The following is a 23,120-nucleotide window of genomic DNA, read 5'->3' as shown; positions in this document are numbered from 1 at the left end:
TCTACCGTAACTGCAGGCCAACACAGACCCGTTACCATGTCCGACAAAGAGTCCCCACCGCAGCAGACTTACTTTTAAATCTCTGATGCCATCAGTAAGGTCGAGCAAAAAAACGATATTCAAAAAAACTAAAAGTCTTTATGCCTATAGAGAGAACCATCTTTGCTGTAACATGCATGGGTTAATGTTCTAATGAATGTATCGCCTACTCCAGATGAGCTATTTGTCTTTTTTTCTATTAAGGTATTTTAGATGAATCTATTTTCATTTTTCCTGCTTGTTGGACATTTGCCAAAACAGTAGAAAGAAGATGTTTAACATTATGCATCAGAGACCAGAGGTTTATTACTTTCTTTTGAAACTAGGACAAATCCAGTGCCTCTGCTTTGGGAGTCAGAAATGTGGTTAGAAGGAAACATATGCAGAGACAAATGTAAAGAGGGATGTGTGGGGTTTATTTATATACAGTACAAGTTACTGTAAGGAAAACAATATAGAACTTATGTAATTGTACATAGTAGACACAATACAAACTCATGGTGCTTCAGGCGTGCAGGGGTTTTGTTTTTTTTCCTCTAGATGGATTTTTGTTCCCAGAAATTGACATTTAATTTCAGTTATGCACAAATAAAAAGTTGAGATGAAAATAAAACATACTGTATCAAAATAAATCTAATTTATGAACTGTATGTTCCACAGGAGTCTTATCTTTATTTTTTGGCCTCTCTACTCGTAGAAGAGAAATCACAATGGGTTTAGTGTTTTCTGCGTTGGAACTGATGTCATCCTGTTTTTACTCGGAGGGAGACGTCGCCGTCGACCGTCTCCCTCGGCTGTCACCGCGGATCCAACGGTGCCATATTCAACCCATCCTGGCCCGTTATCGGCCCTGACGGGTGCAAAGCAGCGCTGCTTCAGAACATGTCGCGAGCTGGTGAAGAGGAGGTGGGTGTGGAATCAGGAAAAGGGCAACGTCCAAAACCATCGCCGTCCACGTCCTCTCGTTCCCACGCGCAGTGACATCCCGGTCGTGGGCTGCAACGTTAAAACAGGTTGTCAAGCCGCCACCAACGAAAAGAGCAAATCTTTTCTGAAGTGGATTTGTCTATTTTTAAAGTGGGAAGGGTGGGGGATGGCGTTTGGCTGGAGGACATGCTGCTGCAGCCTTTGATGTGATTTAATCTCACTTAATGAAAGGCACCCTCCCCCCCTCCTCCCCGAATGAGACCGTTGTAAGAAAGTAATAAGGTGCTGCTGGAATGCTCATCTACCAGCAGTGGAGGTTAAATCTTCCTGCTCTCATCATGCGAGCTGCTGTCGCTGTCAGCCTCACCTACTTCCACACCACACTCATTAATACACAACACATTTTCTCATGTCTCCACGGTGGAACCTTTTCACGGTGTGTACACATCAGCAGTACAGTCCAACACCAACATAGCACATGAACAGCACCTGCACATAACCTTTTATCAAAGAGAGATATGCGTTCTAAATATATTTCAGACAGGCTTTAGGAAAATGGGGACAACTGGTGAGACGTATAAAGCCACTGGACACCTGGTACTTCAGCTCATAATATAAAAGAAGCAGCGGCCTTTTGGCAGAAGTCTCACCCATCACGATATAATACTGGACTATCACTGATTGTAGTTTGTGTCATTTCTGGCCCCCAATAAAGATGTTTTTGTCTTAAATTTTGTCTTAATTCGCACGTCGACACATGTTCATGCTTGGTAAATGGCAGATGCACCTTATGTGTCCCGAAAGGCCCAAGTTCACTGTAGGAAATACTTTCATCATCAGCGGACGTTTATCAGGCGTTACACAACTTCCAGTGGAGCTACAAAAAAAAGGCTTTTTACAATGTCTTCACATACACAGTGTAGTCCTCAACACCTGGATGAAGACCAACTTATAATTCATTTTCTTGTCTGAAAACACACAAATGTTGAATTTACTCTCCTAGAAATACTTTTGGAAAATAACATACATTTATTGAAAAGTCAACCAACTAACTGATCAACAGAATCTGTCTCACACGTCCTTTGTTAAACACTTTGTTACTCTGTTCTGCACTAGGTTACTGGGAAATAATGAAACTGCCTCGTAGCACACAGTATATTGGGGTCATTTGGAGGCCCAACAACAGAATCTTGCCCCCAAGGCCAAATTTTGAAGTTTGTTACAATCTGCTAAATTGCATATTCTATATTTGTCTTGATGAACTTACTGAGCTGGGTAAGACCGACGGGCTGAAAAGGGGCCCCGGTTCTTCTTTTAATCTGGCCCCTGATGGAACCCATGGTCTAATATATATATCTGTACAAATTATGTTTTACAGAAAGAAGAATGATGGAAAAGGACAAGATTTCATTGTGTGTCCTGTTCAGGTAGGAAGCAGAAGCGGATGTTTTTCTGCAGACAACTGAAGCAGCAGCAGAATCCACTCCATCACCTCTGTAAAAAGAAAAAGAGGAGAGCCTGAACTCACCACAGCAGAAGTAACAGTCACTCACAGTAGGAATGGACCTGACGCCTCAGGCACAGGTAAATTCCAATAACACTGTGTAGCCTACCTGCTGTGGTGTTGAGGGAATCCTCCGCCTCCACTGGCTGCTCTGTGATGACATCAGAAGGCGCTGGAGTTGCAGCCGCAGCAGAACTGTCCGGCTGCTCGCTGCTGTTTGGTTCTGTGTGAGTCGGAGGCTCAAACAACACACAGATTTCTCTCCCTGCAACGTCAGCGAAGGCGTTCAGGATCTCTGCTGCAAAGCAGTTGAGCTTCTCCACCAGGATGTCTTCTCTACAGTCTGACCTGTTCCCAGATGGACAGGACCATGTTGTCTCTGGTGGAGCGGGAGAAGGTGACCTGATGGAGCGTGGAGGGCATGTCGAAGGAGGTGTTTGGAGGAGGCAACCAGACGTCCTGCAGGACTTTGGGAACCACCTCCATCACCACCTCCCGTGGGCCGAGCAGTTTGAAGCCGGGGGCCTCCTGCTGCTGCGCCGTCAGGCTCCTGGCACATTTCTCAGCCTGGCCGATGATCTTTGGATGTCTGTTGGTTACAGTCAGTCAGAGTTTGTTTTAAAACACCTTAGAACGACAGTGTGACATCTCAACCAAAGGACTTTAACTGATTATAAATGTGTCAGATATAACTCACATAGACTGAGGAGGGATGGACTTCTGGCCTCAAACTCAACATCCCTCATTTTCACGCTGGTGTACACCGCCCACACCTGAAACAAGGAGTGATGTGTGGTGAGCAGACTGGATGTGACAAACTCCAAACTAGTTTTCAGGATTAATAAAGTGTCTGTCTGTCTGTCTATCTATCTTATTCTAAACCACTATTCAGTAAGCATTTAAATACACTTGTGTCATTTGATACCAAGCAACACAATGCAAATACTGTGATTTGGTTGTTACAGGTGATTATTATAAAGGCTTAGACTATAATGACACAAATGAAATATGTTAACACTTTATTATTCTTTTAATTCTAATAAAGTACTTTTCTTTATTATTATTATAGTTTTTTAAATTATGTATTTCAGTATTTTATTTCAATTCTTTAATTAGTTTTTCTCTGTAGGAACCATGTGTGAGTTGCAAAAATGTATTTCTCTGTAGCAACTTCTGCTGCTGTGTTCCTTGTGTTAAAATCCTATATAATGCTGACACAGATTGACTGAGACAGTAGACATACTTAAGTGTTTGTAGTTCTGTTGACACCTGTGGTTGACACACACTAGCAGAAGACATGCATGTCCTTGTGCACGGTGCTCCACGTCCACAGACACGTTGTTATTATTATGCAACAATTCATACAAAATAACAATGGATTCTGGTTTCATATTCCTTCCTCAATATTTAATAAAAGTGGTGGATTGAAATCGAACATCCATCAACACGTCCTCCTGTACTGGAAACTGAGAAGCACAGTTTTGCTCCACACAGCTCACCGATCTGGAACAACAGATGGATTTTGTTGAAAGGAAAATCTTTGTTCTATCATGAGTGGATGGAGAGAGGAGTCTGGTCCATTTTACATTTGATGGGTTCAAGAGGGAATGTTCTGGAGTACAATTCAGGATAAATTCAATGTGAAGTGTACAGAAAAACAATACCCAGTAGTTATCAAGGCAATTCCACCAGCGATGCTGATTATAGTGAAAGGCGTGCTAATTTATGGTGTGTTAGCTCCACAAATTACTTCACTTTGTATTTATGATCTGAAAAAGGAGAAAAGGTGCACTAACAAAAGGTTGAAGATGTGCCCTGACATCTAAACTCTTCCCGCTTACTTTGAAAACGAGAAATCTTTTACCAGATTATCCTAAAGAGATCAAGACCAGACTGAGAACCATATTCTTCAATCTCCCTATTTCACCAAAAGCTAAGGAAACTCAATTTAAAATGATAAATGGCAGCAATCCTTTGTAATGAGTTCATGAGACAAAGTTTCAACATTGAAAAAAAAATAACAGCATATTTTGTGATTCTGATATTGAAACTTAAGAGCATTTGTTATTTGTTTGCCATTATACCAGATCCTTTTGGGAATCTTTTTTAACCGGATAGATAAAAAGGACTCTGAATTACCCAAATTCATATCTAATGAGGTTAAATTTGGAGTTATGTTATGCTGTATAACCTAATAGCCTAATAATGACAGCTAAACAATTAATTCCCAGATTCATTCATGTCAGACCACTCTTCTTAATGAATGAGTTAATTTGAAGAAAGCTTTGAAATTCAGATAAACCAGCAGGCAAACATGCAGACACGGCTTCCTGAATACACCTCTGACGTCTTTTGTTATTTTTCAAAATGTAATTATTATTGTTGTTGTTCTTTTAATTTAGGATATTTATTTTCAGTTGATTCTGACTTGTATTTAAAAAAAAAAATGCAATAGCTCAGTAGATACTTTTATAATGTAGTCTATTGTTTCTACCTGAAATTTTGTATGCGACCAATTTGATTTAAATAAAGGTTTAAAAAAAATGTGATGGACTGAAAACTGAGCAAGATCAGGTAATATAAATACTTTGCTCTATTAAATACTACCTGTGTATCTGCTGGCGGTATAAGCAATCAACGTGTTTACAACAAGCAGGTTTAATATTGATGCTTTATTAATTTCGTTTTAAGCCTTAAAACATTGACGGTTCGTTTCAGTGTAAAAAACGAGGACCACGAATCCAACATGTGAATGCGGTGTCCACATATTTTAACTCCAAGTCGGACGACGTGGTGGTTCTCCATTTCACGAACCTGCAGCTCCATCAGGAACCAAACAACAAGGGGTCTGAATCGCGACGTTTCCGACGCGCCGTGAAGGCAGCGCCGCCTCGCTCTCACTTCCTCCTCCAGCAGCCATTTTGATTTGGGACCGCATCGCCGGAGAGAAACTGTCTTGTGAAAGGTGGGCACGATGTTACTCAAAGCACAGCCTCGATGTGAATTCCTGTCGCGCTTCCTCCCCCCACCGCCCACCACCAACCTCCTCGGCACGTAAACTTTACACGTAAAGACGTGATCGTTCCGTAATCTGAGATAATCTGAGCTGCGTATCTTCCAGCTTTCACGTTTAGCTTAGCTCGCGTTAGCTCGGCGGAGCTTCCTTTGCTCGTCAACGCGTGACCCGCGGCGGCCTCGGCGGTTACGGTTTCACCGGCCCCGGAGTTATTTCGGTCGCATACGTCAGTATTGGCACAAAGCCCCGCGTTTACGTACATGTCCGTCTGCGTCCATTATTAACGGAAGAAACGGCCTCCGGCTGCAAACATTCAGCGGCGGCGGCGTCTTCTTGCGCGGAGACGCGTCGGGTCGGCTCGGGACGCGCTGATGGTGCAAAGTGAAATTAAATGTGCTGGTGTGGGTATTCTAGGCGTGAACTGAGGAGTGATGTGGGACCAGGGAGGACAGCCCTGGCCGCAGTGGCCCCTGAGCCAGCAGCAGTGGATGCAGTCCTTCCAGCACCAGCAGGATCCAGGTCAGTGAACGCCGCACCGCTAAAACAACCGTCCTCTTAAATAAACGTGCTGCCCGGGACAGGGCCGGTAACCGGAGTGTGACTCTTGACGATCTCTCGGACAGGTCAAGTGGACTGGGCGGCCCTGGCCCAGGCGTGGATAGCCCAAAAGGAATCGACGGGAGCAGAGCAGCAGAACTTGCAGCCCAATGGCCAGGACATCCCGGGCCTTGAGCCGGTTGGACAGAGTAACCATGGCAACTTCCAGGGAGAACCAGCATTTGGCAGAATGTGGCAGCCAGGTAGGTACCGACCAAAGCCTGAAACCAAAGCCCTGAAACCAAAGCCCTGAAACCAAAGCCTGAAACCAAAGCCTGAAACCATCGCATGCCTTTGCCCCCTTCCCCCCCACACACACTTTTTCCCCAAGCGATTCTGTTTTCACCTCATTTCTGCTCTTTCAAGGATCCAGGATATCTTTATTCTGCCCGGTCACAGCTTCAGTTTTCTGCTGTGATTATACGTCGGACACTTCAATGTTCACTCGGCCGCTCTGCAGGGCGTACTGCTGATCGGGGACCGGTTAATTGTGATGACGTTAAAGTCGACCATTTCTTCCTAAAAGTAGTCCCGTTGGTCGTGCTGGTTCAAGCTGCTCCGGTAGTTTCAGGACGAACCCGACGTTACGCTCAGTAGGATGTAATGACTGCAGACAAGTACCGAAGGAGCGAACTCGTATATCGTGCAGTGAGTTTGGGTCTGGAGACACCGGGCTTATCGTCGGTGGGTTAAAGTCCATATTGCTTTGCTTTTTGTTTAATTTTTATGTCATTAACAGAATGGGGAATGCACGGACAGCCCCCTCCCCCTCCACCCCCCGACCCGGCCTGGATACCTCCAGGGTCCGGACCAATGGACGTGGTGAACCCCAGCGAGGACAGCAACAGCCAGGACAGCGTGGAGTTCAACTCTGAAGCCCACCATGGGGTTTACCCCCAGAACAGCCATGGGTATGGGGCACAGCCCGACAGCTACGCCATGGCCCCCATGGCCATGAACCAGTTTGATTATCAGGTATGCAGATGCTACAGTAAAAACTGTTGAAGTGTTTCGGTTTTAGTGTGACAACCAAGTAACACAAGAAGGACCAATCCATAGAAACTGTGCCGGGTCCCAGCATCTAGGTGCTTCAGTCATTGCTTTCTTGATGCTGTGCAGAGGAAAGTGTTGGCTTATTGAGGATCCAGCATGGTTTGGTATTACTTTATTAGCTGATTTGATTTTTATATTTTTTTCCTTATTTTATTAGCCCAGTCAGGAGTGATGGATGAATGTCAGCTAAAATGCTCTGGGGAGAGACGGCAACATCCCCACGCTCAGTGATTGCCACAAACCTTCTGTACTTTGGACGACCTTTAATTTTCATTCTGTGCTGTCTCTCCACAGCATGGAGCTGCTTCATCCTTCGGCCCCTCACCCACCAGCTTCCACTCCCAATACTGGCAGGGTCCCCCTCAGAACAGACGAGATACCAGACCGCCGGGCTTCAGAGAACGGCCCAGATCTCCCATCCAGCTCCCTGTCAAACCCGAGGCCCCGGCACCACTCGGTGAGTCACCACACCTGCAGGTCTCTAAAGGCTGAGAGGGCCTTAAATAAAGCATTAAAATGTCTTAAAAAAAAACCCCTCTAATGAACACCCAGTTTAACTGTTAACATGTCTGTGTGATGTTTTTGATGTGCTAGAAAATATATAATGAGCTCTCCTTGTCATTGAGCTGCAGGTCCGTCACCATCACAGTGATTTCATTGTCTTTTACGGTTCATTTTATGCCACTATTATAACATAAGCTAATTTGGAGTTTATAAAAAAAAAAAAATCTGTGTTCTCCCTTTAGGTTTTGTGCAGGTGTAACATAGGTAACCACTTACATTTACAAAGCCCATCATTGAAAGATACAAAGAACTTACTGACAATGACAGGAACCAGCAATCAAAATAAACAGTGTATGACGGTGCTAAAAATTCACCACCCGTATTCCATAGTAGACGAAGGAGGCGGCACGAGATGACATCATTAAAGGAGTCAAACCTCAAATGACGTGGAGAATAAATGGAAATATGGCTTTCCTATTACTTTCATCCAACTGATAAATGGAAATGATTGAAACAATTATGCAGAATATTTGCGATCAGGTGATTATGTAATAATTGTTACCGGTCTAGGTGGGCGGAGATAGAGGCGGGAACTATTTGTACATTTAAAGACCTGAATGTACTGAATGAAGGCAAAGTTGAACATTTACACCAGTTTGAGGCATTTGTCTTTTTTTAAAGGTTTAATCAATGCCAGGAGAAGAACTTTAAGTTTAACGTGGTGAACCCGACAGGAAGCATGTGGAAACTGTAGACACGATATATTTCAATAAATCAATGTACATAATAGATAATTGTAGCCTTCATGTTCCTGCTATAAAAGTCATGACATTTTATTTTATGTGGTATTTAAAAGGTCTTGAAAAGTATTAAATGTATTCTTTTGATTTGATCATTTTGATCCTGGATTTCAACTTCAGATGCGGTGAAAAGACGCACGCTACCCGCATGGATCCGCGAGGGCCTTGAAAAGATGGACAGGGAGAAGCAGAAGAAGCTGGAGCGAGAGCGAATGGAGAAGGAGCGCGCCGAAATGGCAAAAGACGACCGCAAAGAGCACGAGGCGGACGAGGAGGGTGACGGGCCGCGAGTGCCCCGCAAGAGCAAATTTGTAAGCATCAATTCCTGACCTTGACTGCAGAATAGTTCCCTTTGAGAGACAGGTTGCACTTTGTGTGCCGTGTTACTGATGAAAGGACGTTTACAGTCAGGTTTGTGGCAGCGATTGCCTCGACAGATGCACATTGTGCTGTTTTGATGATTGAAACTCAGTCTACGCTTCTGTCTGCATCAGGACAGTGATGATGAGGGGAATGAGGACAATGACGAAGAAGAAAAGGTTTCGGTGAAGAAGGAGTTTTCTGTCCGGAGTCCGTCACCTCCTGCAGAAGACAGTGAACCCGAAATGACGGAGGAGGAGAAAGACTTCCAGCTGGTCAGTTTTATTATTCATGTTATGTCCCCTGCAAACAGACTGAGTAGATGTGGATGTTTCTCAGTAGGACTCATGGAAACATTTGGATGTTTGGGGTTATTTTTTCCCGTTTTTAGATGATCATCACAAAAACGCTTCTGACCGAGATCCTGCTGGAGGTCACTAATGAAGAGATCCTGCATGTGGCCAGAGAGACTCACAGGAAAGCCACTCGAGGTCTGCTCTTGTTTTTTATCCAGTTTATGCACCATCCATGCCTGTCACCAAGACATTATATTTAAATCCGGAGAGAATCCATCGTAATCTCTGAATTACTCACTTATGCCCCGTAACCAAGGGCGATTGAGCAGCAAACGTGGGAGTATGTCTGATATGAGTTTTCAACCATTCTCTGCTAATGCATCAGAAGGAAAGAGCAGAGCGATGCTTTTCACAAACCGTATTTGGTATTGAGGGTCCTGCTGAATGGCTTTATGACTGAATGAAGTCTCTGCATTGACGCTGACCAGCACTCACCTGCAGAGTCAGCGACTCCTCCATTCAAGTGACTGTGCATTAGTACAGATTGGTTCTTTCCCTCGTGTCCGACTGTTTAACTTGGATTGTGTGACAGAAGTTTGTTTGTTAACCCTCTCTCTCTTCTCTATTTCTTTTGTTTTTTTATTTTTATTTTTTTTTGTTCACACTGGCAGATCTCGTGAATAGTGCTTTTTCTGTGACCCCTTCTCTAGCGACTCTCTTGCCTTTGAGAAAATGGCAGTATGTGTTTTAACATGTTGTTCCTGTTGTTGATGTGAATCAAAGCTCCTGCAAAACAGCTGGCACAGTCAAGTGCACTGGCTTCTCTGACTGGTCTCAGTGAGTATCCCTTTTTCTGTCACTGGGGGGGAGGGGACGGGAATACTTTGAATTTTAGTGGGAACGTGGGGAAAGCCGTTGGCACAAGACATGAGACCCAGATATATTTGATTTAAAGCAAAAGTGGCATCTGATTTTGATATTAGAAGCATGCTCTGGAATACTAAGTATTTACATGAGTGTTTCAAGTGTTTAAGGGCTGTTTGTATTCTCTCTGTTTTTAAGAGGTTTATTAGTGTGAAGTACAGTAGTTATAGAGGATGAAGGGCCTTTCTTGGGGACCTTGGGTTTGGGGTTGAGTGGTTTCATGAGTGGAACCTGATTGTGAGAACGGATCTTGGTCCCTTCCAACTCTCAACAACCCGTGGGCTCTGTTGTGGCAGGCGGGCTCGGTGACTATGGTTCAGATGAGAGCGAGGATGAGGACGGCCGCAGCGTCCGAGGATCTGAATCCTCCGACACGGACGAGGAAGAGCTGCGCCACCGCATCCGCGAGAAGCAGGACGCCTTCCGCCGCAAAGAGCGGGAGATGCAGCAGCTGCAAGAAAAACAAGCACAAGAGGCTCTGCTTGCACGCGGTAAGACTTCCGTCAATGACCTTTCAAAACCCGGAAAACACTTTTAATTTCCAAAGTCTGATCTAAAAACGCTCAAATTTCAGTGTTAGTATGAAAGTTCTTCAGTGTGTTGAAAGCACCGGACGTTTCCTGTTTCTACTTTTAACCCGAGTCTTGTTGTCTGTTTGTACAGAGGAGATGGCGAAGGAGAGATTGAGCAGAGAAAGGGGGGAATATGATGAGGCTCAGTTAGAAAATCCACACAAACAGGAAGTGAAAGAGAGGGAGGCCGAGCCCGTGGTAGACAGGCGTAGGTCCCGTAGCGACAGGGAGGGCAGTGAGGTCAAGCACTCGGCCAGAGGGAAGGAGCGTTCAGGGAGAGGCGGCAGCGATTCACCCGCCAACGGTCACAGCAGCAGCTCCCGCTCCACCTCCAGCCACAGCAGCAGTCGTTCCTCGTCCTCGTCCTCGTCCTCCTCGGCCTCTTCTCGTAGTTCCTCTCGGTCTTCTTCCCCGCGAAGGAAGAGGAGGCGCAGCCGCTCGACGTCCCATAAGGCCCGGCGCCGCAGCCGCAGCCACAGCTCCCACAGGCACCGCAGCGAGAAGGGCAGGGACAGGAGGAGGAGCAGCGCAGAGCGAACGGGCCGCCACAAGAAAGAGCGCAGTGATTCCAGGGAGCACAGGAGTCGCAGGAGCAGATCCAGATCCCGAGAGAGAGACAGAGACAGGGCCAGAGCCCGAGACAGCCGCAGTCGCAGCAGAGACAGAGAGAGGGACAAGGACAGGGACAAGGAGAGGAAAAGGAGCCGAGAGCGAAGGGACAGCAGCCACGGTCGCAGCGGCAAACACAAGCAAAAGGCCTCCAGCAAAGACAGAGAGAGGAGGAGGGAGAGGAGTCGAAGCCACGAGAAAGATAAGAAAAAGAAGGATAGAGACCGGGATAAGGAGAGAGAGAAAGATTTAGATAAAAAGAAAGAGAAGCCAAAGGCCAAAGAGAAGGAGAAGGAGAAGGACAAAGGAAGCTCTGTAGTTACAGAGGAGAACGGCAAATCAAAGAGGAGGAAAGAGAGCGACTCGTGCACAGACTCCCAGAGCGACAGACGCTCTCGACAGGATAGCAAAGCCAGCAGAAGGGGCTCCGCCAAAGCTAGCAAGAAGCGCTCCGACTCTGACTCCAGTAGGTCCCCCTCCCCCGAAGTTAGCAAGGAAAAGAAATCTAAGAAATCCAAACGTAGTCGCTCAAGGTCGACGGAAAAATCTCACAAGTCTGGTAAGAAGGCAAGCCGCAAACACAAGTCTAAGTCGCGATCAAGGTAGTATTCGTTTTTTTCCTCTTCTTTTACCTACTGAATGTTCTCATTGTCTGTCTCATTGTGATTTCTCTGGAGTCTTTTGAATTGATCTCTTTTCAGTAACTGAGGGAAACATGTTGACTGAGTGTTGTAATGCAGCCACACGTGCTTAACTCTGACGCAATAAAGAGCTTTAATCCTTCATGACGGTTCTACCTGTCTAATGCAAATTTACCACGAATGGATTTCTGACGAGTTTCATTTAGTCTTCATGTTGCCACCCGCTGCCTGAATAGATCTTCAGCTTCTGCTTTGTAGCACCTTGTTAAAATGTGAAACTGCTTCCTGCCAAAAGTAGGAGGAGAAAATGTCTCAGTGAAACAAACAAATGCATTTGTGGCTTTGCACTTTGCTCCTCAGTGTAGATTTGCTTCTGTAGAGTTTTTTTTATGAAAGTCATGTTCAGTATTTTCTAATGGGGCAGTGTGTTTGGTGGGAGGGTGGGAGGGGGGGAGGGAGGGAGGGGGGGTGTTTCTGCATGTTTGTGTTGTGCAGTCTGCAGTGGAGAGTGATCAGTGCCGTGTTAATGTCGTGTCCACGCCTCTCTTTCAGGTCAACGTCCCCCTCCCGTCGTAGCAGACGCTGAGGAGCACAGTTAACGTCCCGATCTGTGCACTTTACCATTTTAAATTCCATGAGTTGAACAGGCTTGTCTCATTATAGAGGCAGTTGTGTAGGTGAAAGCGCCCACCCCCCACTTCCCCCACCCCCCAACCCCAACCCCCCCCACACACACCCTCCTCCACCCCCTCATACACATTTCTGTCATTGTAAATATGATGTTATTTTTAAAGTGTGACTGAAGAACAAGGCATTTTTGAATGGTAGGAGTTTTCATTTGTATCATTATCCAAAGTTTAATAAGACACTAAAAGCTCCAGTTGTATCATTTTAAATCGTAACAGGATTAACATTTTTTTTCCAAATATTATTGTAAGATGTCCAATAAAACTGTTTGTTCCTTGCAAGGCCTCACTAGCTCTCTGATTTTATTGCCCAAGGTATCAGCACAGTGTTTCTTAATACTTAAAGGAAACATAATTATTATTATGATTATTTTTTATTTATTGAAAAAGAAAAGTTCTGTTTAATATGCCTCAAAGTTATTAGCCTGCAATAACTGAGTACACGACAGCCACAAACACCGATGAAATCAAATGAGTAAATAAAAAAACAAGTGAGTGAACATTATATAACTTAACTGCTGGATTAATTAGAGGTAACCGATACTCATCCACCAAGAAGTGAGTCTTTAGTGTAACAAGGCTACTATTGGGTATAATGTCACTTTGATGTCTTAGAAATTGGTTGTTAATAAGAATAAACTTTGTGTACAGCACCTTTAATACATACAATGAAGCTCAAAGTGTTACAGGAGAAGGTGAAAACAAAAATTGCACAAATTAAATGAAAAGATGAAAGTTGTGGTTTGTGACACTTCACCTTGCATCCAACACCTGCCTTTCAAAATGAAGAGTGATGGAGAAACGCACGAGCGCGTCCTAAATAACAAACTGGCAAAATACAGATGAAAATCAATAGCTGCAGCAAAGGGGTCACGAGGGAAGATTAACTATGGAGTGGGTGGATGGGAGAATTAAGGGAGGAAATAAACAAGAGCAGGTTTTAAATACTAGAGAACAGTACAGTTCACTTTTTACAGGAGGAATTTAAAAAAATTTTTTTTTTTTTTTTTTTATCAGAAACTGTCGAGTTAGTGCTTGTTAGTTTCAGGACATACAAGAATGGAAATAAATAGACCATTAGAATAAACCCTGATCGAGCTGGTTCTGTAGGAGTTCTCTATGTCCGGTAGGTGGCAGCAGAGCGACTCTAAAGAACGACGGCTGCAGCTGAACAACCCGGAGAAGAAGAAGAAGAAGAAGAAGAAGAAGAAGAAGAAGAAGAACCACCGGTTTCGTCGTAGAAGAAGAAAACCGTGTGGGTCAAACAGGCCGCTGTCCCGCAGCGGAGCGGCGCTGCGACATGTACTCCAACAAGTTTGGCCGCCTCATGTTCGGGCTGTGCTGCCGTAACCCGGCCGCAGTCTACGGTGTGGTCCAGAGGGCGGCGGGTCGGAGCGGGTCCAGCTGGACTGCGGTGCGTAAACAGCGGACACTGCGGAGGAGCGCCGGTCCGGAGGTGGAGCGACGACACGGGTAGCTACACGAGCAAGGAGCCCCTCGGGTGGCGGTACCCGCCCGGCCCTCAGCGCCCTGTGGCGGGGTTGACAGGGTCTGGGAGCCGCGGGGTTACTGCGGGCGTCAGAAGGCGGCATTTATCAAAGTTTAAACCCGAATTGGTCAAATAAACATGCTTTGACATATGTTACAGTGAACGGCCCCAACAACAGATGTTCTCAATCAGAACATGCACATGTGGATGCAGCTGTTCTGATTGAGAACATCTGTTGTTGTTAACATGTCGAAGACCACATACAGATGAATTATAAACAAGATCCCTGTACAGACAAGTGACAAACTAAAGAAAAACCTTGGTAACACACACACACACACACACACACACACACACACACACACACACACACACACACACACACACACACACACACACAGTTAAAAAAAGCACAGGTCTATTAATGATGGCTCGGCCCCATTAAGTGTCTCAGTGAACTAATATGCACAGAAGCAGGACCTCCTCTAAATGGGATGCAGCCTCCATTAATACACACACACGCGCTTTACCTACAAATTCAGGTCAAAAACTCTGTTGTGAAAAAGGTCTGCAGTGTTTCCGTAGGAGCATTTACATATCTTTGGGAAAGACATTCTTATATTTGGTGATCGTGATGCTTTGGAACCAGATGTGAGGGAAAGTAAAGGTGCAACACTTCCTCAGGGGACTGAGATGTCAGGATCACACTTCAACCCCTCAGGATGAACGTGCGTTTAGCGTTTACTGGTGCAAAAACCAAATTAAGGCAAAGACACTGTACTGAAGAGATGCGGAGAAAAAGTTATATGATCAGATGAGTCTTCCTTCACCATATTCTCGACAAGTGGGCGGTTGCATGTCGGGTGTACACCAAGAGGACGGCACAGGCCTGGATGACCCCTTCAGTGAGAGGATCTGGTCTCTGTTACGCTGTAAGAGGTGTTTTTCTGCCATTGTTCTGGTCCCCTTAGAAGGAGGGATCAATGCAAATCAATCCAAAAGTGTTCTGACTGATCGCTTTTATCCTGTGATGAAACATGTCCATCCTGATGACAGTGCATCTATCCGTAGGGTGTGAAGGGGCACTGAATGGTTGCAGTATGAAAATGATGAGAATCATAAATCAAGGTGCTGATTTATATTAATGGACATGTTGGAGACTAATCTGTGTTGCTCTTGAACTGCACTGGGACATGCTGAGAGATGTTCTGACTATTTTGTCCCTTTCCATTTCAGTGAATTGGGTGACAAATGATTCTGAATGACAATTTAAATAAATTAACACCTCTCAATAACATAAAATAACAACTGAACAGTATCATCTTTATGAAGGGAGGATCAGTTGCTGGACTGTTGCATTTCACTCAACGCGTCACCTGTCAGTGGGTTTAATGTCGTGGCTGATCGATGTATGTATCAAACTATAATCTATTCTAAACAAGTTATAGATATATTTTAAACAGTATTTAAAGAAACTACTTCAGTGAAGAACTTCAGTTGGCGTCCCTTATGGATAAGTACAAAAAAAAATCTAACCAACATCATAAAACATTTTTTCACCTGTCAGTAAAATTCAAAAGCAGCGCAAACTCCATCCTCCAAACTCACCCAACAGAATCCACTCTAACACAGTTTCACCTTGATGGAAGGAGGATTTAAAGCAGGACTGTTGCGTTAAACTGCATTCGTTTGAGCGAGCTGTTTCCTATGAACTAGGAACTGAGTGAAAATCAAATAACTTCACACATTTCTTCCAAAAGTCCCATTCAAATGTCAGTAATGGAGACATTTTGTTGATTTCATTTTTAATGAATTGACTGAGTCTAACCATGTGAATGAGTTTTCAGTCTCATGTCCAAAGACAGACAGCAGACCTGCTTCAACAAACGCTTGAATTCAGCAGGATTTTTCCCTCCAACTGTCGCTCGTGGGTTTCTGCTCTACAATATCATACGCTTCTGTTGAAAGGATCTCGCAATGTTAAATTCCCTCAGTCGGCTTTTGTCGCGATTTCGCGCGACATGAATACAATTCAATTTCAAAAATTGAATATAAAAGAGTAAAAAATGCACAATAGAGTGATATATTTGACTGATTAAATTAAAATGGTTGTAAATGCTCTGTTAATTAACTATGTCATTATATTTACTGAATGGACTTTAAAATGCGTGCAGCAGTTAAACAACCAGTTTCACTGTGCGTAGTTTGTCCCCTTTGTTAAAGCTTGTCAGTTAGGCATGGCTGCTTATGTTGGAATTTATTTTCATTTATTGTTGTAAATATTTGAATCTCTTTCCACGTGCAGTGCACGGTCAGCCTCCCAGTCCACAGTGGACCCCGATGAGGTGAGGAGGTTCCAGTCGCTGGCCGGCAAGTGGTGGGATGAGCAGGGAGAATTTGCAGCTCTTCACGCCATGAACGACCTGAGGGTGCCTTTTATACGGTGAGTGTTTGTGCAGCACGTGCGTCTCGGTCGTGTTTTTGCAAAGCCAAGATGTGACGCCTGAGTCGCTGTCGACGAAGCTGATTGATCAGCTGAGGCGTCAACAAATGACCCGCAGGAGACGCGGCTGTGTGGCGTTGTCGAGCAGCGAACACATCAGAGGTACACCGAAGTAACGGAAACAGAGAGTGAAAGGTTTCCTCCGTACATCAGCCCGTTTGCAGCCGACAGCGTCTCAGCGGCCGCGGCGCTGCATATCTGCACGTTCTCGGGGCTGCAGCTGTTTTGATTGATGAGATCTGTTGTTGGGGCCCTCCGCTGTAATCAGGACAGCGCCCATCCAGCCAAGGGCCCGTCGCTGCTGCTCTCCCCTCCCCCTCCCTCCTCTGTGGTCCTGTTGGTGGTGGTGGTGGTGGTGATGATGATGATGATGGTGATGATGGTGATGTGTGTCTGTGGTGACAGTGTGACAGATCGAGTGCCACTGGATGTCTGAGTGAGGCTGATTCGCCTGATAAGTCTCTGCCCTCAGGCAGCGTCTAAATGAGACGCAGCAGCGCCGCCGCTGTTGCTGGGATACACTGAATCCTGCTGTGGTGATTTATTTCCTTTATTGTTTCAGTTCATCTCTGATGCACTTCAGTTCAATGATATTTAAATGCAGCACACAGACTTTTGATTTGTCAGTCGACAGATGCTTTGTGTGCAAGACGAGTGATACAATAGATCATTTCTGATTTATCTTCATTTTCACAGTTTAAATGATCAAAACTTAAAATGCTGTATTCCTGATTTGGCCTGAAGATATAACACAATACAACAACATGAGAATGTGTCTTAAATTAGATGAAACTCGGACAGTAAGCTAGTCAGAGCATCATCATCGTAAATGTTCTTTGTTGCATATTAAAATGCTCATTATCAGTTACTATTTTTAATTTTTAATCTAAACAGGATATGCAATTATCATGTCCTTTTTTTTTTTTTTTTTTATTTATAAGAACATATAAATTGAAATGAGCCAAACATTTTTAGACTTTTTGGACTACTGAAATCAATTTTTTTTTAAATTTAACATTTAGATTTACCAGAGTATGATTTTAAGATCATACAATCAAAAAAGGCGACATTTGAAGAAACAGATCCAAATCTTAATACAATGTAAAATACACTGAGCTTGCCATCAGAAATTTTTTGTTTTGATTTTGTTTTTGCCAAATATAATTTTAAATGAAAGAGAATTTCTTCCTTTTTTTTTTTTTTTTTTTTTTCAACCAAACCAGCGGCCTGATAGTTAAATCCGTGATAACGAAGGTCACGTGCTGATGGCTGAATCTTTGACTCTGATGACGCTTAAGTAGCTTTTGTCGGCCTGTTTCTGCATCGTGGGGGCGTGAGGAGGTAGTTAGGTGGACGCATGAATGCTCGCGCACCGCTGCAGAGCTTTTAATGAGGATGACGCATAACCAGATCTTCTCCTGTTCTGCATGTTTCCTGCCCGAGGCGGGCGGCTGTCAGGCAGCGTGTGAGGGAGGGATGGAAGGAATGGAGGATAATTCATGGTTGTGAGCAGGCTGACACTGTAGCTCGGGGTGATTTGGGGCACGTTGTGACAGTGGATGCTCTAAGAAAACGTGGAGACTCCCAAACTGCTCTTTATGTCGAACTGTGGAGGTTTACGGCCTCGTATCTGCCCGCGGTCTTTTCTTGGTAAGAGTTAAGCCTGTGACTGTGGCAGCACGGATGAATGCTGGAGAGTATCAGGAAGACATTTTAATTTGAAATTTTGACTGCTCATTTACCTGCACAGGGATAATCTGCTGAACGTGCACAGAGCGCGGCATCCCGGGAAACCACTGGCAGGACTGAGAATCCTGGATGTCGGCTGTGGAGGAGGCCTGCTCACAGAGGTGAATGTGTGCATGTGCGTGAGAAAGATACAAACAGGGCGAACAAGGTCAGACGTTCAACAGTGTCTTGCCTGCTATATATTATCCGTCCGGTCCCAATTGTTTGAATTGCCACCTTTCACTTCACATTGATCTTTTCTTTCCCGTTTCAGATTTGTACATTTGTGCTTTCAGTGCGTTTTCAGTCCTCTCGCATGCACACATCACGGTGCCCGAACAAACATTTGACCGTCAGCCCGGTTCTCGGTCTGCTTTGACGTGACTGGTCGCAGCGGGGTGGATCGGACAGTCGGTCGTTTACACTTGTTTATGTGTTTGTTAGCGTTGATAGGTGGGCAGCCGGGACGGACCTTTCATTTGAACTGAGGACATACCAGCTGCACTACGTGATCTGGGAAGACAAAATCGGGTCCTGTACTTATGTGGCTCTGTCACACAGGCTGTCGCACCGAGACACAGACAGTCACAGTAAAACCGCCAGAACGTGTCTGTTGGGATCGGGACTGTTGTTGTGTGTCTGCGCGGCTTGTCTTTATAAGTCCTTCCATCAGAAGGGATCATCTGTGGGAGGACGGATGTCCCCCTCTGGGCAAAGAAATGCAGCTCTCCAAACAGGCGTGTATGTTTAGCTTTTGTCCAGAGGAGGGCGCCATAGTTCGATTAATGTTTCATTAATCAACCGTCATCAAAACGTTGTATATTCACAGCCTATTTAGTACCTTTACACATTATTTTGAAAGTCTAGCACGGCACGAGACTAAAAGCAATGTTTAGTGCAATTTGTAAGGAGTGAAGTTTCTGCTGAGATGTTACGGCGGTGAATGATGGAGGTCGGGTCGTATCTGCAGACCATTGTCAGGGATGGTTTGGGACGCAGGGTTGACTAGTACTGCTGTGTGTTTATATCTGTCTCATACAGATATGTACAGTGGAGATATAAATGCTTGTTTTGTATTTCATTACTGGGATGAAGTTATTTTGGGAAAATCTCTCGCAGCACATTGGAACATTTTTGATGCAGTCTTCAACATTTATGTTCTGCAAGGTGGCGTAAACCAGTGAAGAGGTGATTTGACTTTGTTGTCATGGACTATTGGTGAAGGCAATAAACAGAAGTAAATGAAAGCTACTTCGAAGACAATAGTGACCCAACTTTGGGGGCCCAAATCTGCACTAATTGCACCCCAATGACTTTAATACAAGTCTTGTAAAGATCCCAGTCAACATGACTTTGTTCCAACAAATATAATCATTAAAGTGCATCTCAAACACAAGTAGACAGCCGTCTCATACACACAAATGTGGTTTATTCTTAAATAATATACTGAAGTCAGCATGTTACCGGTGTTTTTTTTTCTCATTGGGAGACAAATGCTGCCAGTGCTTTGGTCCAAGAGTTGATCCTGAGATGCATCTTGGATGTGAGATGAACTGTTGTGTTTTGACATGATTACATTGAGTAAAGGAGTAAAATGTTGAACTGGGAGAGTCAAAGGTTGCAAACAACCTCTTTGTTACAGAGAGCAGAAGGGTTTATGGGTAATGTAGTCTGTGATGACTGCTGTCTTATTTGTTAAACGCAATCTAACCAATGTGATGTGATAACGTGAATAATAATACTGTATTGATCTGTGTTGTTTAAAAGCGTTTGATGTGCTGTGCAGCCGATCCAGTCCTGACTGTCCTCCTCCTCCGTCTCCAGCCTCTGGGTCGGCTGGGAGCTAACATGTTGGGCGTAGATCCGGTAGAGGACAGCATCGGCACCGCCCAGCTGCATTGCTCCTACGATCCGGACCTCCGTGACCGGGTGTCCTACCGGACCGTCACCCTGGAGGAGCTCTCAGCGGAGGGCGAGGGAGAGCCGGGGGGGCAGAGAGCCGCCCTGTTCGACGCGGTCGTGGCGTCCGAGGTCGTGGAGCATCTGGCCGACCTGGAAACGTTCGCCTTCTGCTGCAGCCACGTGCTGAAGGTGTGTCTCCTTACAGTGTGTGTCGGTTTTCTTTCCCTCCAGCTGTTTGCTCAGATATTTCTGTATCAGCACAGTGAGAGTTCATCTGAGCGGCTCCGGATGTGCAGACGGGGACTTGGTTGTGTTTGCATCTGTGGTGCGTCACAGGGAGTCAGTTAGCATGTGGGCCGTTGGCAGTGAGCGTGGAAAGGCTTCAGGGAAAGTTGTGCATCAACACTGCGGTCAGGATGGTAATCTCCTGGGTCAGTGGGCCAGAGGAGCGGAGAGGACAGGAAACAAACACGGGCCTAATCTTCACTAACCGCCTCTGCTTTTGGATGAGGGACGACCGGACCGTCTCTCTCTGTCCCACATGCTGCTCTTTTACTTAAAAACTCCTTTTAAATGTGCGTTGCTGCAGGGGACACGTGGAGGGAGGTATTTCTGCCAAGTCTTTCTTCTCGTTTGGATTCACTCTGTAGAAGAGCTGCACTCTCATGCTTTTATTTTCTGTCCCTCTCCCTCCCCTCCTGTGAACCTCGAGGTTTGGCTCCGTTGCTTCCTGGTTTCGTGCACTGGACTCTGTCCACTAAAGGCTTTAATACCACAAATACCCTCGAGACTCCGGAAGCGGTGCACTTCACTTGTGTAAAGCGCCTGCATAAAACACGTTGACAGAAGTAGTATAATCCAGGACAACTTATACGGCAGATCTTTTATATTTCACAAACTAAACCTTTACCGTTTGTTTCCACGTGCAGCCGGGCGGCTCGCTCTTCATCACCACTATAAATAAAACCAACCTGTCGTACGCGCTGGGGATCATCGTAGCCGAGCAGCTGCTGCACATCGTTCCCAGCGGGACGCACGACTGGGAAAAGTTCATCAGCCCAGAGGAGCTGGAGCGCCTCCTGGAGTCCAGTAAGTTCACACGTTCACACAGATAATGCTTTGTCATGTGAATGATAAACAGCACAATCATATCCTTACATCCTTTTCTTTGGTTTGTAAGGCTTTGTTTCAAAAGTGACGGACATAAAACCTACACTTTTCATATTACAACAGATTATTGAAAGAAGTCAAAGAACAATTTGTTAAAATGTTCATTTTGAAGAATTGTTTTCGCCAGTCGAGACGTCCAGGTTCACTCTCGCAACCTCGAGCGGTTTCTGAGCTCCTCTGAGCTTTTTGCTTCTGTAACATTTTCCCTCACCGTGAGCTCATGTTTCACTTCAGCAGGAAATCCTGCACCATCATATCAAGTTGTCCTTTGTGCAGTAAAACACTTGTAATGTCACAAAAGAATAAAAAAAAAAAAAAAACGTATATTTTTTATATATTTTTTTTTTACAGAAATTGAAAAAGATGGAATTTATAAGTAAAAGATTTTTCTAAGTTCCCACAAGTTTGACTAAAATGACCACTTTACATGCTGTATTGAACTATTTACCTTCTTACAACCCGTCTGTGCTCTCCGTCCTCTCGTCCGTCCTCTCGTCCGTCCTCCAGCCGGCAGTTCAGTGGAAGATTCTCTGAATGGTTGTCATATGACTGTTGGTGTCAGCTGAGTGGTTCAAGGCTTCCCAGTTGCAATGAGAAGTGTAGCCGGGTTTTGGGTGTTATGCAGATTTTTGGATCATGTAAACACTTTTTAATTTTGCGGGTGAAATTTTAAATTACACATGAAGAAAAAAGGAGTTATGATGAAATCACGATTTTAAACTTAGATTTGATTATTTTTCCTGACAGAAGTGTTCAGTGCACATGATTAGTTCAAGGACGGTCTAAAATTGGAACAACCCACAATAATTTCTATTTGTACTGTTTCTGGCTCATGAATGGAGTCTTTGTCATGTCTTTCAAACCTGCTGGTGGTTTGTTGGCTTCAGAGGATCAAGTGTGAGTATCGTGAGGGAATGTCATCATTTATGTGGACCGTCTCTGGCTCTAAATTTTGGTTGAATTTAGCTCCCCTCATTTTAGCTGAACCGTGGCAAATTTGTGGGAAATGTTTCTCTATACACAAGTTTCAGTTCTTTACACAATTGAGCTTCAGAGTTCAGTATTTAAACCTGTTGTTCTATTTTTATCCCCCCCAAAAAATCTCCTCCAAAATAAAAAAAAAAACAAAAAACAAGAGTTTGCCCTCTCTCCTTTATCAGATGGTTTCTCAGTGCAGTCTGTCCAAGGGATGCTGTACAACCCAGTGTCGGGAGCCTGGAGCTGGACGAACAGCACCGCCATCAACTACGCCCTCCACGCTGTCAAACTGAGAGAGCAGAGCGAGGACAGCCGCCCCGGCCCAGAGGAGCCCGCTGCGGCCGCACACGGCTGAACCGCGCCACGACACAACAAGTCAGAAAATCAAATCGCAGTTCCGACACGTGGAGTCCTGACGTCCCATTGGCCCGCTGTGACGCAGCCTAGACACGGAGTTTATTCAAGGAAAGGGACAAACAGCCTGGAGACAGAAATAGAGCGGTACTGAAGCTGCTGAACCTCACAGTCACACTGCACTATGCTATTTGGGTGTTTAATAAATGTCTGGTGTTTGATGAGCTGTGTGCAGCGACGTGCGTGTTCACCCTCCGATGGTATCGGGTCTGTGGTTTCAGCATGTGTTCTGCATCAGCTTGGTACTTTTACGCTGAATATTTTTCAGTTTGTCACGTCCGCCATTAAATTTCACCTTTCACCAGCTGCATTTCTGAAGGCTGAATGTAGGACAGTGGAAAAAAAATCTCCCTCATTTGGCCCTTGCTGCTAACAAAAATAAAATTTTCCTGTTTTCCATTTTTAGAC

General features: G+C 44.8%; 2 protein-coding genes and 2 long non-coding RNA genes across 6 annotated transcripts; 2 read left to right on the top strand and 2 right to left on the bottom strand.

The window, feature by feature from the left end:
- Window positions 1-305: 305 nt before the first annotated feature.
- LOC138622963 (uncharacterized) lies at window positions 306-2,886 on the bottom strand. The gene is made up of 3 exons (XR_011311054.1): window positions 2,580-2,886; window positions 2,234-2,460; window positions 306-1,035 (listed from the first exon to the last, which is right to left on the bottom strand). It is a non-coding gene; the product is annotated as an uncharacterized lncRNA (long non-coding RNA).
- Window positions 2,887-6,374, bottom strand: LOC138622962 (uncharacterized). The gene is made up of 4 exons (XR_011311053.1): window positions 6,346-6,374; window positions 5,285-6,304; window positions 3,168-3,243; window positions 2,887-3,059 (listed from the first exon to the last, which is right to left on the bottom strand). It is a non-coding gene; the product is annotated as an uncharacterized lncRNA (long non-coding RNA).
- pnisr (PNN-interacting serine/arginine-rich protein) lies at window positions 5,918-12,810 on the top strand. Of its 3 annotated transcripts, XM_069702122.1 has the most exons (11): window positions 5,918-6,005; window positions 6,110-6,286; window positions 6,823-7,058; window positions 7,431-7,593; window positions 8,561-8,751; window positions 8,935-9,075; window positions 9,192-9,291; window positions 9,880-9,933; window positions 10,317-10,511; window positions 10,684-11,803; window positions 12,395-12,810. In XM_069702122.1, the coding sequence occupies exons 1-11, from the start codon at window positions 5,918-5,920 to the stop codon at window positions 12,426-12,428; spliced, it is 2,499 nt and encodes an 832-aa protein (XP_069558223.1). In that variant the 3' UTR covers window positions 12,429-12,810. The 3 variants fall into 3 exon arrangements, with proteins under 3 accessions (XP_069558223.1, XP_069558224.1, XP_069558225.1); XM_069702123.1 differs by lacking the exons at window positions 8,935-9,075; window positions 9,192-9,291; window positions 9,880-9,933; ... (1 more) ...; window positions 10,684-11,803; window positions 12,395-12,810 and having other exon boundaries at window positions 6,823-6,994; window positions 8,561-8,655; XM_069702124.1 differs by lacking the exons at window positions 6,823-7,058; window positions 7,431-7,593; window positions 8,561-8,751; ... (4 more) ...; window positions 10,684-11,803; window positions 12,395-12,810 and adding an exon at window positions 6,346-6,813 and having other exon boundaries at window positions 6,110-6,304.
- A 921-nt stretch (window positions 12,811-13,731) lies between these two features.
- Window positions 13,732-22,873, top strand: coq3 (coenzyme Q3 methyltransferase). Its single transcript, XM_069702105.1, has 6 exons — window positions 13,732-14,001; window positions 16,323-16,460; window positions 18,271-18,370; window positions 20,073-20,339; window positions 21,080-21,239; window positions 22,481-22,873. Exons 1-6 carry the CDS (start codon window positions 13,829-13,831, stop codon window positions 22,651-22,653), a joined length of 1,011 nt encoding a protein of 336 aa, XP_069558206.1. The 5' UTR covers window positions 13,732-13,828; the 3' UTR covers window positions 22,654-22,873.
- Window positions 22,874-23,120: the final 247 nt, after the last annotated feature.

This window comes from Brachyistius frenatus, unplaced genomic scaffold (genome assembly GCF_029030835.1).
Source record: "Brachyistius frenatus isolate BFR_SWC_R1_liver_20210118 unplaced genomic scaffold, ASM2903083v1 Contig_40, whole genome shotgun sequence".
Classification (NCBI taxonomy): Eukaryota; Metazoa; Chordata; class Actinopteri; family Embiotocidae; genus Brachyistius; species Brachyistius frenatus.
The sequence above is the reverse complement of the archived record's forward strand: the minus strand, read 5'-3'. Positions and strand labels throughout refer to the sequence as shown.